At 41.2% G+C, this 16,497-nt stretch overlaps 1 protein-coding gene across 2 annotated transcripts in view; it reads right to left on the bottom strand.

Annotated features, from left to right (window-relative positions):
• The window catches only part of LOC126378879 (single-minded homolog 1), a 53,669-nt gene that overhangs the window by 8,518 nt on the left and 28,654 nt on the right, over window positions 1-16,497 (bottom strand). For both annotated transcript variants that reach the window (XM_050027370.1, XM_050027369.1), the window contains exons 2-6: window positions 10,358-10,582; window positions 9,535-9,710; window positions 8,602-8,723; window positions 7,987-8,107; window positions 6,617-6,795 (exon numbers count right to left, since the gene is read on the bottom strand). In XM_050027370.1, coding sequence (XP_049883327.1) covers window positions 6,617-6,795; window positions 7,987-8,107; window positions 8,602-8,723; window positions 9,535-9,710; window positions 10,358-10,532 — 773 coding nt within the window. In that variant the 5' untranslated portion in view covers window positions 10,533-10,582. The remainder of the gene's footprint in view (window positions 1-6,616; window positions 6,796-7,986; window positions 8,108-8,601; window positions 8,724-9,534; window positions 9,711-10,357; window positions 10,583-16,497) is intronic.

Genomic DNA, 16,497 nt, shown 5'->3' with positions numbered 1-16,497 from the left:
AGTAACAATGTGTACGACGTTTGACCGCTTTTATTGATGACGTCACAGGACAGTGTTTCCGTACAAACTCCAAAGAAAACTTTCGTTTTGACGTTTCGTAAAAAGTATCTCATTTGACTAGGTTGACAAGTAGCGTATTGTATAGGCTAACTAACCCGGCCTACCCCTTCGGGGATAAAGGCGTGATACTATGTTATGTTATGTTTCATCATCACCATCATCAGCCCATTACCGTCCCCACTGCTGGGGCACGGGCCTTCCCTATGGATGGATAGGGAGATCGGGCCTTAAACCACCACGCGGGCCCAGTGCGGATTGATGGTTATTAACGACTGCTAATTCAGCCGGGACCAACGGCTTAACGTGCCTTCCGAAGCACGGAGGAGCTCGAGATGAAAACTTTTTTTTGTGGTCACCCATCCTATGACCGGCCTTTGCGAAAGTTGCTTAACTTCAACAATCGCAGACTGAGCGCGTTAACCGCTGCGCCACCGAGCTCCTCCTATGTTATGTTTATTGTCTAGTACTTAATTATTATTTATTATATTATCCCACCCTATATCTGCCGTCTCCACGCAAGTTTTTGTTCTCGGACGGAATATTCAGCTGACGACGCGGAACTTCAAGTATTGCTGAGTACAAGGACATCGCACGTACGTTTTTGTACTACGGATTGTACGTTGCATAATTATTATTATAAATAATAATAACTAAGCAAACAATGGTGCTAATTCCTGTAAAAACCATCTAATTTTATTTTGAGTTATATCTGTCGTTTTCTTATCCGCCGAAAAGGAAAGGGACGGGTAATCGACAAGCATAAAATTTATGGAACACACGTCAATTTTAAGCACAAATTTAAAAAAAACTGTCTAAAAATTTTACATTGGCCAATAACCCGACAGAATTATGTTGAAGCACACGTTAAACGGTTTGCATACCAGCGAGAAACCTTTTTAATTCGCCCGGGTTATCCATTCATTTACTCATTCTTCCTAAAATTAAGAGCTGTCAATCGTCCGTCCCTTTCCTTTTCGGCGGATAAGAAAGTGACAGGTATAACTTAAAGTAAAATTAGGAGGTGTCTGCAGGAATCGGGGTCAATATTGTACTTAACAATATTTGCATGCTATTGTTGATAGCTATGATAAGGAGGTACTTCTGTGTACATCCATCTATTAATGTAATGTACCCTTTTCAAAGGAAAGAAAGAGTATTTCTATTTCTAATAATAATAAGTATTTAATTAGCGTCAACATGGCGGGACCAAATGCTTCATGTTGAAATTGCATATTGTTAGATACTACCTACCCACTACTATTTGATACCTAAACTAAAAAATCTAGTATTTACATTTCTTATTCAATTATCTAGTTCCAATTCGCCGTTTTGTCTAACGTGTATATATTTTGAATGAGAAAAGTACTAAATTTTATAGTCCGAAAATGCAAATGTTTTGTACCTCCGAAAATGCATTTCTCAGGAATGTGGGTTTCCTGACGATGTTTTCCTTCACTGCTGAGCACGTGATAATCACACTCAAAGGATCGCCGTTATGCTGGGCAAAGGCCTCCCCTTCATCCTTCCATTCTTCACGGTTAACACAAAGAATACTTCGACTTATTAATACGGCTAGATTCAGCTTATCTATTAAAAGATATTCAATTTCAAAACAGTAATATAAAACTATCGGATTGTTTTGTTCTTAGCACACCTGAGGCCCAGATGTTCGTAACTCGACACTCTGATAAATTGTCACCTTTTTTGGCAAAGATCTGAGATAGTTTTGGCTCACGGCCGATTTGCTGATTTGATTTTGTTATTTTCAATTTAAATACTTATAGAAATCGGTTTGTAATAGTTCTTCTATTATGTGGGTTGTGAGGCGGATTACCAACTTCTTCAACAGTCAGGTTTATTATTGAGCCGCCAAAAGCTCTACTGATGAGGCTCTAGGACTACTGAGGATATTACAAGTCGATCACCTGGTTGTCCAAAAGTTAGACAATCCGTGCTTCGGAAGGCACGTTAAGCCACTGGTACCGGTGCTTACTGATGTAAGTCAGTAGTCGTTACATGAGTCAGGGGCCTTTGGAGGCTCAATAGTAACCCTGACACCAGGGTTGATGGGGTTGGTACTCCACCTCACAATCCACACGATAATAAAATCGTCGACCACGCCGGTGGAGTCGGTATCGAGGTCCTGAAGTGTTTGTCGCGAGCTGATTAGCCGCCTCTATGGCTAGTAGCCGCCTCTATGGCTCGGAAGCCGCAACTTACATAACATAAACAGCCTAAATACGTCCCACTGCTAGGCACAGCCGGAGGGGGTATGGAGCATACTCCACCACGCTGCTCCACTGTAGGTTGGTGGAGGTGTTTTTACGGCTAATAGCCAGGACCAACGGCTTAACGTGCCCTCCGAAGCACGGAATCATCTTACTTTTTCGGACAATCAAGTGATTCAAGTCTGAAAAGTCCTTACCAAACAAAGGACAGTCTCACAAAGTGATTTAGACATATCCCCCTCGGGAATCGAACCGGGACCTCCAGATCGTGAGCGTAATGCTCTAACCACTAGACCACGGAGGCTGTTAAAGTAGCTGCTGAAGCTGCAACTACCAATCGAAAACAATATTAGAAGTTATAAAGAACGTGAGGACCCATGAGGCTAACGCAAAGGACGAACGCGTCAGTGAACCTAACCAGTAGAATGCGAGTGCTAATAGCCGTTTAAATAATAAATACTTAATTTGGTAAGAGTCGATAAAACTTGCGCGCTCCGTGACGCGCGACCAAAGGATTTACACGCGAGAGGGGCGCGTGTCGATATAATATCGATGTCGTGGCCAGGGGGGTTAAAATGGCCACATCGAAGCAATCCATCTAAGAAAGCAACATTGCAATTTGACATTTGCGCATATAAAAGTAAATGCGCAATGCAAACAAATGTCAAATAGCAATATTGCTTTCTTAGATGAATTAATTCGATGTGGCCATTTTAACCGCCCAGATCTTAGAATCGATCATTTCATGATGTTCTCAATCATTTCATGAAATAGCCAACTTAAGTTGACCATATCTTGCACCTTGAGTGTGCATAAAACCACGGAATAGAAGAAAACACAGGTTTTGTATGACAACGTCTGTCGCCGGTTCAACCCCACTCTCTTTTACTACTACTCCTGCAAACGGATTATTACGATAGTTCTACTACTTTTCAAATTCCATAGCCACTTTACCGGCAATGTGTATTATATGGGATAGGCTGCAATTTTAACATGACGTAAAATACTGCTTATGTACGTGTCCTACGTGTGTTCTACGGGGTATAACGTAGCCCAGGGATACGGGTGAAGACCTCAACGGTTGCAGAGGCGAAGATGGGAGCCATCGGTACGGCAATGCAAGACGGAAGGGGCGCGTCACAGGGACTGTAACCTGGAACCTGACAGAGGGCAGCAGTAACTGTCAGTACTATTCAGAGTTGAAGGACAGCAGTCCTAGTATAGCATTGTAATAGACTACTCTGGGCGCCATCCCACTTGCGTCAGACAGAGTACTGCGGGGCGGAAGGCAAGAGGGAAACCACTGCCCTATTTTTCCCTAAAAAAGTAGCATGGATATGCTGCACCGACAAGAGCGTGGCTCTTAAATTGATGATGATGAAAATACTGCTTAAAAACGTACCTACCTATGTTTTTGATAAACAGCTGATCATACTAAGGTTTTTAGCCTTCCTGTGATAAGAACTGATCTCCTTGCTTAGTAGTTAATATTTGGCTTCTTGCCTTGCACATTATAATGCATAAGACCACCTTTTTACCTTTCACGGTCTTCTCTGAACCGGCGTGCGTGAATGAAACGATTAATGATTGTGGAAGCAAGAGAAGTGTGTTCAGGATCGAAGCAAATGGAATTCCATAGTCTCTGCTTACCCCGGTGGGAAATAGGCGTGACTTAATGTATTGTACGACCTTTTTAATATATTTTTTCCGCGGAGATCCGTGCGTCGTAAAGTTTACGGAAGGGTGGAGTGCAAAGTTGAATGAGTAATACCGTGTTGTAGCTGAAAATCAGCGTTTTGTTCGTAAGAGCAAAAACTTGCGCCGAGCTATGACCGATTTGCGCTGCTGCAGCACACATACATACCTGGCGTGTTTAATACAGAGCTTCGTATCTGTTGATTGGTTGTCTGTATCTAATCTTTTTCTTTTTGTATGCATGTGTGTCTGTAGGCCAAATAAATGTTTTTATCTATCTTATCTAATGAACTTTGAACTACTTATATGAACTTTGCTCATAGTTGTAGCGTGCGATACCTTGGCCCTTCAAAGCTCTTTTTTTGGGTCCGTGCCTGAAACGTACCAGCGGTGAGTACCGGCCCTAGTCGATAGTTTATATGGCATTCTGAGAACGTCGCCCGGCTATCGGAACAATACGCGGTCCTTCGGAGCGCGTTTCACAGCTTACGACACAAGTATTTTGAAAATCAGTGTTGCCCTCTGGGTAAATTTTCACTGAACCCTAGCCTTTTTTACCTTTATATGTTTTTTAACTAAATATTAATGTATGTATATTTTAATGTTGTAAATGTATATGTGTGTCGTAGGTTTTACCTAAATAAACTTTTTTATTATTATTATATTATTATTTTTGGGTTAAAACGGAGGTCCGTGTTGCTGTAAGGGTTTAAAGTTTTTTTTTGACGTCACTTATTGTAGATTTGCCGCAGATGGCATTAACTATTTGGCCGGACAAATGGGGAGCGCTGGGCGCTCACCCGGTATAAAGTTTAAGACAACAGGCCTGAGGGTGCCCAGTTGGGCGCGAACCTCGAAAAATATTTGAAAGAATTAATCGACCCTAGTGGGTCTATAGCAATAAGCGCTGAATGAGGGAAATCTTCGAGCACGCCGGCGGGGTCGGTGTCGTAGTACTGTAGTGTTTGGTGTCGCGAGCTGATTGGCCGCCTCTATGGGTAGAGTAATCGGGTCGTCGGGATCGTATATTACGTCCTTCTGGGTTAAAAGTAGCTTAACGTTGCCTTATTTCCATTGTCCCGTTTTTCACAGGTTCCGCTTACCTAACCTGAAGATTTGTCAGGACCGGTTTTTACCAATACAGGTTACGTAGGAAAAGTTAGAGGTACAACCATCGCAAATTGAACTAAATAATTGAACAAATTGAACTAAGTCCGGCCAAGTAGTTAATGCAATCTGCGGCAAATCTACAATAAGTCACGTCAAAAAAAAAACGTCCTATCGTCCTTCGCTTGTGTCGTTACCCGTGGCAACCGCGCCAGCCCAGGTTTATTGGTTCACGGTAATCAGTCGAGCACTAAACCAGCGACCTTAACAATGCAGTTCGGCGAACATGCCTACACCAGCTAACTGGCTTAATAATTAAACTAGTGCTTAACTTAATCTGTGGAAGGATACGGTCACTTCGTAATGTCAGCGGGCGAAAGCCCTCAGCGCTCGATTTGTCCGGCCAAGTAGTTCGACCATTTGTGGCAAATCTGCATTAAGTCACGTCAAAAAAAGTCATGAAAAGTCTGGTGGAATTTATGCGAGAGGAATACGTAACCACAAGGCGTTATTTATTTATTTATTATTTACATTTCAGGCTAATAGCCGGGACCAACGGCTTAACGTGCCCTCCGAAGCACGGAATCATTTTACTTTTTCGGACAATCAGGTGATTCAAGCCTGAAAGGTCTTTACTAAACAAAGGACAGTCTCACAAAGTGAAAACACCCCCACCAACCCGCAAAGGCATTGGAGCAGCGTGGTAGAGTATGCTCCATACCACCTCCGGTTGATTGAGGGGAGGCCTGTGCCCAGCAGTGGGACGTATATAGGCATATACAGTGCAGAAGCGCCAATGCGTCGTGAAACTTTCAATATACTTAAACAATAATATAATTAGACATATGAAACTTAAATGTAAACAACACACACACGGTCACGAGTACTAAAATGTATACACTTTGAAATCATGTCACATTAACTTTTTTAACAAATTGAACCGTTAGTCTTATTAAATGTCAAATATGATAGTGCGACAGGGTTCTAAAGTGGGTACATGATATTGCTCATGACTGTACGTCCACTCACTCACAAACAGATCACGCTCTGGTACTGATACAAGGAGTGCATGAAGCACGTGGATGGTAAATGTTACGCGCAACATGTACGGCAACGTTGCACAACAGCGCGCAACGTTGCCAGCTGAAGCGCAACATGTCGCGCGGCTTGTTGTTTAGAGAACATCGTTAGTTGAGCATCAATTGTTGTTGAGTGGAGACGTGACGCTATAACACTAGTCCCTCTGGCAACGTCTAGTAGATGCATAGACAGACAACGTTGTTAAACAAAAGTTCCGCGCTAACTTTCAACATGTTGTGCAACATGTCGCGCGACAAATCTTGCCAAGTGGAAACGCTTAAATAATACTTAACGCGATAAGATTTAAGATTAAATTCTGACAGGTGGTTTAGAAGGTAGGTGGGAACTGAGGTGCATGCACACCGAAATACATACATACATACATACATAGCGGTCAAACACATAACCCTCCTTTTTGCTTCGCCACATTCTGGTAGAAAACTTACCTGGCGTCGAGGAATATGAGCCTCATGTCCAGGGATGCTCGGAACATGAACATGTTGGAGTGGAGTTTGAGCTCGGTGACGGCGGAGGGGGGGAGGGAGTGTCCCACCGCGACCAGCCCCAGCGGTGCCGAGCCTTCACCGAACCGGCGCGCGCGCAGATAGCCCGAGCAGTGGATTACCTGCGACAGAAAGTTTGGGTTACAACATAGAATAAGAAAAATACTACGTATAGAACGGCAACTCTCCGCTCCCCACCAGCGACCCATAATCTAACATAAGTGGTAGGGTGAAGCACCCATTTACACCCCTACCTAATTTACACAGGGCACGCGGAGTGTGTATTCAAATGAATTACCACCAGAGAGAGAATGGACGACAATTGGTATGTTTACCTTGAAAATATTTCGTATAGGGCACTCGGGATTGGGGTATTAACGGATTATGGGATCGGACTGGTTTTTCTGGGATTTATTTTAGGGAATTGAATGTTGCGTTAGGAATATTACGTATTTATTTATTATAATAACAATAGGATAGTTTCCAACTAAACAAATCAGTTACGAAATTACTATGGAATTTGTATGAAAAAGCACACTGTGACGTCATAGAAAAACGTGACAAAATGTCGGACTTATTACGTTTTTCCTGATTCAAATTCATAAATAAGTTAAATAGAAAAATCCCTTCCCGCGGGATCGCGAATTTGCGATCTCGAGTCGGGATTGCATTACCTAGTTCTGACCAAACTAGGGATCACAAAGCGATTTTCGTATTGTAATGTTATGTATATTAATAAAAGCTATATTCCCTGGCCTTTGTTCGGTGGACTGCGGCACCCATGTACATTTATATTTTGTGTTTTTTATTTTATTCTACGAACCCTAATCCTTAACCCACAACCCCCTAGAACCCTTGGTTGATACAGGTGAAGACCTCAACAATCGGTACGGCAATGCAGGACGTAAGGGGCGCGTCACAGGGACTGTAACCTGGAACCTGACAGAGGGCAGCAGTAACTGTCAGTACTATTCAGAGGCGGAGGACAGGAGTCCTAGTACGGCTTTGAAATAGACTATTCCGGGAGCCATCCTACTCGCGTCAGACAGAGTACTGCGGGGCCGGAGGCAAGAGGGAAACCATTGCCCTATTTTTCCCTAAAAAGTATCATGGAGAATGCTACATCGACAAGAGCGTAGCTCTTAAATTAGTGATTGTCCGCAATAAACATTTTTATTACTATTATTTGTATGTCGTTTCCACATCTCGGGCCTATGGAGTACGTGGGGCCGAAGCCAACACGTAGAGGCCCCTTAAGACAATTTAATCTACTTAGATGTGGTGTGATTTATAGCACAACTTGATTTGCTTACCTTATACCCTGATGTGGTGAGACCAGCGTTCCTCTTGGCCAGCACACACTTCATTCGGATGAAGAATGCTCGCTCACATTCGATGTCCACAGTTGGTCCCCACGACCCACCCACTGGGTATCTAGGGAATTGACACTGTTTATTTATAATGCGTTTTCATGTAATTCATTACTTATACAAAAATCTAAGTGAGGTTTACGAAAATCAGTTTGTGATCCCTAGTTTGGTTATAGGATATTACAGGCTGATCACGTGATTGTCCGAAAGAAAGATGATCCGTGCTTCGGAAGGCACGTTTAAGCCGTTGCTCCCGGTTACTACTTACTGATCTTCTTCTTATTGTGTGGGTTGTGAGGTGGAATACCAACCTCATCAACCCTGGTGTCAGGGGTTATTACTGAGCCGCCAAAGGCCCCTGACATGGCTCATGTAACGACTACATACTTACATCAGTAACTACCAGAAAGAAGAAGCCATGTCAGGGGCCTTTGGCGGCTCAATAATAACCCTGACACCAGGGTTGATGGGGTTGGTAATCCACCTCACAACCCACACGATAGAAGAAGACTTAATAACTATGGTAAATTGTGTTCTGTTTATTTTTACTCAACTCACCCCAGTGAGGGGTACTGGTGTCCAAGGTAGGAGTGTGGATGCTGCAGACTGAGCACAGCGTTCATCTCCTCGTGGTCAGCCTGGTGGATGTACTCGTAGATGGAGTTCCCAGTCAGCTCCACCTGGTGGGGATTATAGGGGATGGTTTGAATTTGAAGGGTTAAGATTAAGATAGGGGATGATTTTTATAACAGTGGTGATATTCGAAATAAGGGTTAAGTTGTAAAATAGGGGATGATTTTTATAACAGTGGTGATATTCGAAATAAGGGTTAAGTTGTGATATAGGGGATGATTTTTATAACAGTGGTGATATTCGAAAGAATGATTAAGTTTTAAGATAGGGGATGATTTTTATAACAGTGGGGATATTCGAAATAAGGGTTAAGATTTAAGATAGGGGATGATTTTTATAACAGTGGGGATATTCGAAATAAGGGTTAAGTTGTAAAATAGGGGATGATTTTTTATAACAGTGGTGATATTCGAAATAGGGGTTGAGATATAAGGTAGAGGATGATTTTGGCAAAAGGATCATATTTAGAATAAGGGGTGAGATTTCAAGTAAGGGATGATTTTTATAACAGGGATAATTTTTGGAATAAAGGGTGAGATTAAAATTGGACAAAACCTCACTCTTAAAAATCCCCCTCACCTACCCCTAAAACACCCACCACCCACCCAAAAAAACACCCAAACTCCCACCCTTAGATCTCACCCTTCATAAAAGACATTGCAAGCTGAATCATAATTATCAAAAATCAAGATGATTCCCTGCTTCGGAAGGCACGGTAAGCCGTTGGTCCCGGGCTACTAGCCTAAAACCTTCACCGACCCGCACTAGAGCAGCGTGGTGGAGTATGCTCCATCCCCCCTCGAGTTGATTGAGGGGAGGCTTGTGTACGTTATGTTATTTAAATATAAACGTTCATACCTGACTGAGCCCTAAGTGCACCGAAGCAGTCTCACTGATGTACATAATCTTGCCGTCAGGAGCCACGACGAAGATGAAGCCGTCGAGAGTCTGCAGTAGGTGTGAGCCCAGCTCCCTGATAGACAGCTCCCGCGGCTGCGGCGGGGGAGGCGCCGCGCCCCACGCGTCGCCTAGACCTGGGGGCAATCGGGGCTGGGTGGTTGAAAGACTTTTTAACTGGGATGCCAATAGTCTGTACTTAAACGAATACCTTTAAAAAACAAATTAAACTTCTGCCAGTTCTAGCGTAGCTGGCGTTTACATTCTGCGACAGTACTCTCACTCAGGGTCGCGTCCTTTGACTTCTTTACTCTACTTAGCGCACACTGAGTTTAGCGCGTCCTCAGCTTAGTGCACACTCCGCTTAGCGCACACTCCACTTAGCGCACACTCCGCTTAGCCAATACTCTGCTTAGCCCATACCACGCTTAGCGTACACTCTATTATTAAAACTTACCATCCCGAAAAACCTGCAGCATTTTAAGGTGGTGGTGAGCCGAATGACGGAGGCCTTCTCTAATTGGCTGGTGATGGCGGATGGCAGTAACTTCGCCAGCTCTAAGAACTCTGCGTTCTCCTACTCGCGTCGGGCGCCGTGTTTTTACTCTTCTCTTTTAAAGCTCTGTTTAGTGTATATTATATAGCTCTACTTTGCTTATAGACTATTTTGTTTAGCGCCCACTCTTCTCAGTCGCTTAGCACACATTCCACTTAGCGCACACTGCGCTTAGCCCTTACTCTGCTTAGCGGATACTGTGCTTAGCGTAGACTATATGGAACTTACCGTCCGGGAAGACCTGCCGCATCTTGAGGTAGCTGGTGGTGAGCCGGATGACGGAGGCCTTGTCCAGCTGGCTGGTGATGGCGGATGGAAGTGGTAGTAACTTCGCCAGCTCTAAGAACTCTGCGTTCTCCTTCTCGCGCCGGGACCGCGCCGCGTTTTTGCTCTTCTCTTTCATTATGGCCGCCGCGTCCAGCGGCTGGTGACGCGCGCTTTCCTTGCGGCAAGCTGGGGGCAAATGGTACGGTTATAGCACACTCCGAACACTTCATACAATATACCTCGTTTTACACAGACACTAGGGTGAGAGCTTTCAGCGCTCCCCATTTGTCCGGCCAAGTAGTTAATGCCATCTGCGGCAAATCTACAATCTTCTTATAACAAAACAGAGTTGGCGAACCCACTGTGAAGGAACAGGGCTGAATCTCAGAAGAAGAATCTACAATAAGTCACGTCAAAAAAAAACACAGACACTACACATTGACGTTATCGTACACGCGCATCTTTGTGTGTTCACTTCTTGAAGTGGTATATCAGAATCGACACGGGGACGATTGCTCGTTTGATTTTTGCACGAAATTACCTGTGCATATATACGTATATGTATAAAGATCGAATGTTACTGTAATTATATTATAGTATTTTGGCGTTACGAGTAACAAAACAGGCGTAATAGCCGAGTTGGCGAACCCACGGTGAAGGAACAGGTCTGAATGTCAGGTTTGAATTTGAATTTAGTTTGGATTATAAATAATTTGTTATGTCATAATTGTTAAGTACATACTCGTAAGTAAGTAGGTACCAAAGACTGTAGCACTGGTGAATATTATGCTGCATACAAGAAAGACTAACACTAACAAAGTAAAAATTTTAAATTCATAAATCTAGAACTTAAGTTCCGCTAACGACGTAACATACATAATTCATACAATTCTTCAGGCCTGTACCACACCCCGGACACTTCATACGAAAAACCTCGTTTTACACAGACACCACACATTGACTTTATCGTACACGCGCGTCTGTGTGTGTGACGTCTGACGCCATACGATTGAAGACTAAAGTAAAACGGAGGGGTGAGGTAAACCTAGCTCAGCCGCTGGTGGGGAGCGGAGAGTTGCCGTTCTATATAGATAGCATAGAATAAGGAATAATACGAACTACTCGTGCGATTAATGTATTTCTTATAAAACCTCGGGTACAGATTTATATTATGTTCGTTGGCAGAATGGCTATTAAAGGCCTAAGGTATTTTCGTAAGTAACATGGCATACATGGTCGATTTGCTCGGGCCAAGTAGTTAATGACATTTGCGGCAAATCTACAATAAGCCACGTCAAAAAAAAAGAAGGTCGATTTGGTTTGTTTGTAATGGCTATGTACTTAGCTATTTGAGAATAAAATAAAAAGATAAAATGTACGTGTAATGAACTATAATAAATCAAAAATCAAATATACTTTATTGCACAGAACTAAAATTTCAACAATCAGACATAACACATGAATACAGTACAGTAATATAATACTTACCGTTTTATACGTAGTAAGTAGTATTCCTTATTCTATGATTGTACTAAGGTACTACGTAACTTATTACTTTTGTTTCAACAGATTTTTTTGGATATGTATACAATTTGCACCACTATGAGGGTGACATTCTTTTAGAAAAAAACCCTTTTCAAAATAAAGATAAAAAAACTTATTACTTCCATAACGGCCCCCGTGCGTGGCCCAGAGGTTGAGCGTTGGGCATTAATAAGTAACCATTTTTTTTTGACGTGACTTATTGTAGATTTGCCGCAGATGGGATTAACTACTTGGCCGGACAAATGGGGAGCGCTGAAGGCTCTCACCCGGTACAACAAAGACAACAGGCCTGAGGGTGCCCAGTTGGGCGCGAACCTCGGCTCAGGGCGTTTTCTGAGAGGAAAAATATTTGAAAGAATTGTTCGACCCTAGTGGGTCGATAGCGATAAGCGCTGACTAGCCTCGCTTTTAAAGACTCACCAAGACTGGTTGGTGGAGGAGGCTAGTCTTAAATTAAAAAGCTTAAAAGGCTCGAGTTCTTTCGTCACTACCGGCGTACCTAACCTGAAGATTTGACAGGTCCAGTTTTTACAGAAGCGATTGCCTGTGTGACTTTCCAACCCGAAGGGAAAACCAACCCAATACAGGTTAGGAATAATTTCAAGTATAATGTTATTACATAATATTAAGTAAGTAAAGAGTAGAGTTATTAAGTTAGTTAAGTGAGCAGTTTTTTTGACGTGACGTATTGTACGTTGGCATCAAGCCCCCTCTAAGCCGCAAGGTCATTTGTAAGTATAACCGTTGTGGTACGCAGCTGAATTATTCATTGGATGTTGTTTTCCCGCGCACCGACATTTTACGCGGTAAAATGTTTTCTTTTTTTATGGCACTGGGTAGGTATTCTGGATCAATATTTAAGACAGTTATTTCATTATAGAGGAACAAAAATAAAAAAATATTAATTATGAGTACTAAAAAAGGAGGTATTAATTCAAATGGCAGCCAAGGAATGTTCAATCGATTTTTTTGGATTGATAAGTAATTTGATTGATGTGGATCGTGATTTGGATGACCAAATTCATTGACTCAGTCAGCAGGAATTAGCACAATTGTTTTGATATTTTAGATTAAGATAATGAGTCCAATATCAAATATACTTAATAAATTCTGTATAATCAAGAGCATTTTAGGAAGGTTAGATTAGGTGTTTTATACAACATATACAACTTAATTAATAACATTGTTTGATGCACCGTGACACCTAATAGGAAAATAAAACTTTTAATTTACAGACATTTCTTACTGGTAATGTTTTGAATTATTTCTCCATTTTATATAAAACTTTTTTACAATAAAAAATAAATTTTAAAATTCGATTTTTTTACTTATTAGGTATTTTAAGTAGAGCTTTTATTTTATAAAATTATTTAGTACTTACAAAGAAAATCCATGTCGAATTCTGTAGTTTGTTTACTGAAGATTTTTCTGCACGGATATTTCATTATTTTGTTTAATTTTATATAAAATATTTTATTTGAAATACTTAGTACAAATTATCAATAAGTACCTATTCAATTATCAAACAGCAACCTAAAAATTTGAACTTTTAAAAACTTTTTCAAAAATTTAAATCGAACGCGCGTTTGTTTACAAAAAATAAAATTGCACTTTACGCGGACAGGTTCAAATGCGTACTGGCTGGATGCACCTCAGTTCCTATGTCCGTTTCCGAAAAAAGTTTAGAAAAAAAAAATAACGACAGGTACAACAATGGCGACTTACAAAGTGTCAAATAAAAGGTCCCGTATGATTCGACAGGAGATAATTCTGCGCAAAAAATGCAACGAACAATTCCATAAGTTCAGTTGTACAATTTACACTGCTTGCTTACTTACTATGACTTCTTTGTAAATGTTATATCGAATACGCAATGTATGCTGCTTAATATGACTTTAAATCGGTCAGTATGTAGTTCTATTTACAGGATCAGCTTAAGACCCGTATATTTTGACAGATCTGATTTGTATTGAAGATGATAATGTTATATCTCTCTATATGTACGAGGTTTATCGTAATCTTTTGATAGAGTCATCTTTTGCGGTTGGGCTTTTAGAAGTTGCTAATGTTTAAGGGCAGTTTTATTTTATTAAGTAAGTACAAAGAATTAATTGTTGTAGCATTATTGTATTGTAAATGTTAACTATCTGTTAATAATAATTGGACGAAACTTTCAGTTATTCATCACTAATTAAAGAGCCACAATCTTGTCTATGTAGCATTCTCCATTCTTGTCTATCAAAGGCCAATTCTTTCACTTCTTTATAAGACACGACGTTCGCCTTCTCTTTAAACTGTTCCACGTAAGCTCTTCTTGGTCTTCCCCTTCCTCTCTTTCCTTATAGCTTCCCTTGGTCGTGTCTTAAGTGTCCAATCATCTTGCCCCTTCTGTCCTCAATAACACTCAATATATTTTTTTCAGTTATTACGTTACTAAAATACTTTGAAAATACTTTAGTGCATTGTTACAAACAAATTATGGATGTATACGTATTATCCGAAATAAATTGTTTTGAATTGAATTGAATTGAAAAGCTCGGTAGCGCAGCGGTAAACGCACTCGGTCTGCGATTGTTGAAGTTAAGCAACTTTCGCAAAGGCCGGTCATAGGATGGGTGACCACAAAAAAAAGAAGTTTTCATCTCGAGCTCCTCCGTGCTTCGGAAGGCACGTTAAGCCGTTGGTCCCGGCTGCATTAGCAGTCGTTAATAACCACCAATCCGCACTGGGCCCGCGTGGTGGTTTAAGGCCCGATCTCGCTATCCATCCATAGGGAAGGCCCGTGCCCCAGCAGTGGGGACGAAAATACTTTAGTTCAATAGCTTTAATTTCGTCCTCGTTTCAGAGAATACGTAAAACGTCGGCTCCAGACATGCCAATAGTTGTTAAGCCTTTGGGAGGCTTGAAAACTCTTGCGAATGGGTAGAGGAATATGTTCATGAAAACTCTATACTTACCTCCTCCGGTTGATTTATGGGAGGTTTGTGCCCGATAATGAGGCGCAGTTATGTAGGTTGTTTATATATCATAGCTGTTTAATATAATTAAAACACATAATAACGGGTTCTTATCGCTTTTAAAGTAGTGAGTTTGGTGCGAGTTCAGATAGTTCCGAACATTCCGATATCAAATACATAAACAAGCGGGAAAGAAATAGGGTAGACAGATATGTCTGCCCGTAGAAAATTATGGATCTACCTACTCTACTCCAATCTCATCAGTCATCCCGTGATCATGGCACTTGCAACAGTGTCGAAATATCGGGAGTCTCATATCCCTGCTTTAAACGCGGTGAAAACCCGTCATTATGTGTTTTAATTTTGATAATAACCGCGTAAACTTAAAACAATTATATAATATAGGCTCGTGTTTGACCACAATCGCACCTGACGGTAAGTGAAGATTTGGTCTAGCCTATGCCTATTCATTCTAGCCTTGAAAACTCCCAGATTATAACGAGTTGGAAAAACAGACGACGGCAGGCAGTTCCAATCCTTCCTTGTTCGCATTAAAAAAGAAGAGTCGAAACGTTTAGTGCGGATTTGTGGTATATCCACAACATAAGGATAAGGTGCCCGCCGAGACGCCTAGTTGTCCGTAGATGGATTTTTTATAAGTACACCTTCGAACAATGACAAGCTCAAGCGAATATTATAATAACAATGTTTAATACGGTCTCCTTTTATTCAAGCAGTCGTTAAGTCTCTATCTCGTAGTAATGAGCTGGCAGAATGCACGGGCACTCGCGGCTTCGCGCCATGTTGTCGCTGAAAAGGGCAAAAATCAATAAAATGACAGCCGCCGTCATCTGCATATCAGCCATCTTGAAAAGACAATTGTCAGATTTAAATTTCGAAGTGCTGTCGAATTTGAGTGTCATTTTGTTTTGTTTTCTTTTTTTATCCCATTAATCAGTACTTATTCATCTTTATTCAAAACAAAGATGCCCGAAGACTACCGTTTGATATCAATAAAATCTAAATTCTATTATAATTCTTGGTCCTAGTTATTAATAACTTACAATCACTAGGCATATAAGTACATTATGTTTGAGGTTTTTATGTTTTAAGAACGTCTAGGGCCCTGTGCCGAAGGTTTTCTTGCAACTTCTTCGGCTATGCAGGTTGGGAGAAGCTGCAGCAGTTTAAGGCGGATGAGACGTTCGTTATTTAAAAAATGACGAGTGAATAAAGATATTTTTGAATAAAAAAAATTATTTGAGTTATCTGGAACTGATAATTTCAGCGTTCCACATTTGTCTGTCCAAGTCCTAAATTAATTTAATAAACGCAAATTTTGTGCGGTTTCTACCCTCGCGGATTTAACTCAATAACGATCGGTCGCAAAGTTTGATGAAAAAACTAGTTCAAAATATGCGTACCTTTTTGTCTAAAGTCTTCTTTCGGTAGATACCGCAAACTTTTTTATTGCATAATTTGTACGGTCTATTAACAAATAAACAGTAAAATGTTCTGTCTTTGTTCGAAGTAAGCTTTCTGTTTCCCACGCCTGGCACAATGGGGGTGGACAATAGTATGTCGTCTTCATTGGCGGTG

The sequence above is a fragment of the Pectinophora gossypiella genome, chromosome 27, assembly GCF_024362695.1.
Source record: "Pectinophora gossypiella chromosome 27, ilPecGoss1.1, whole genome shotgun sequence".
In the NCBI taxonomy this organism is placed as follows: Eukaryota; Metazoa; Arthropoda; class Insecta; order Lepidoptera; family Gelechiidae; genus Pectinophora; species Pectinophora gossypiella.
This window is presented reverse-complemented; position numbering and strand designations above follow the sequence as displayed.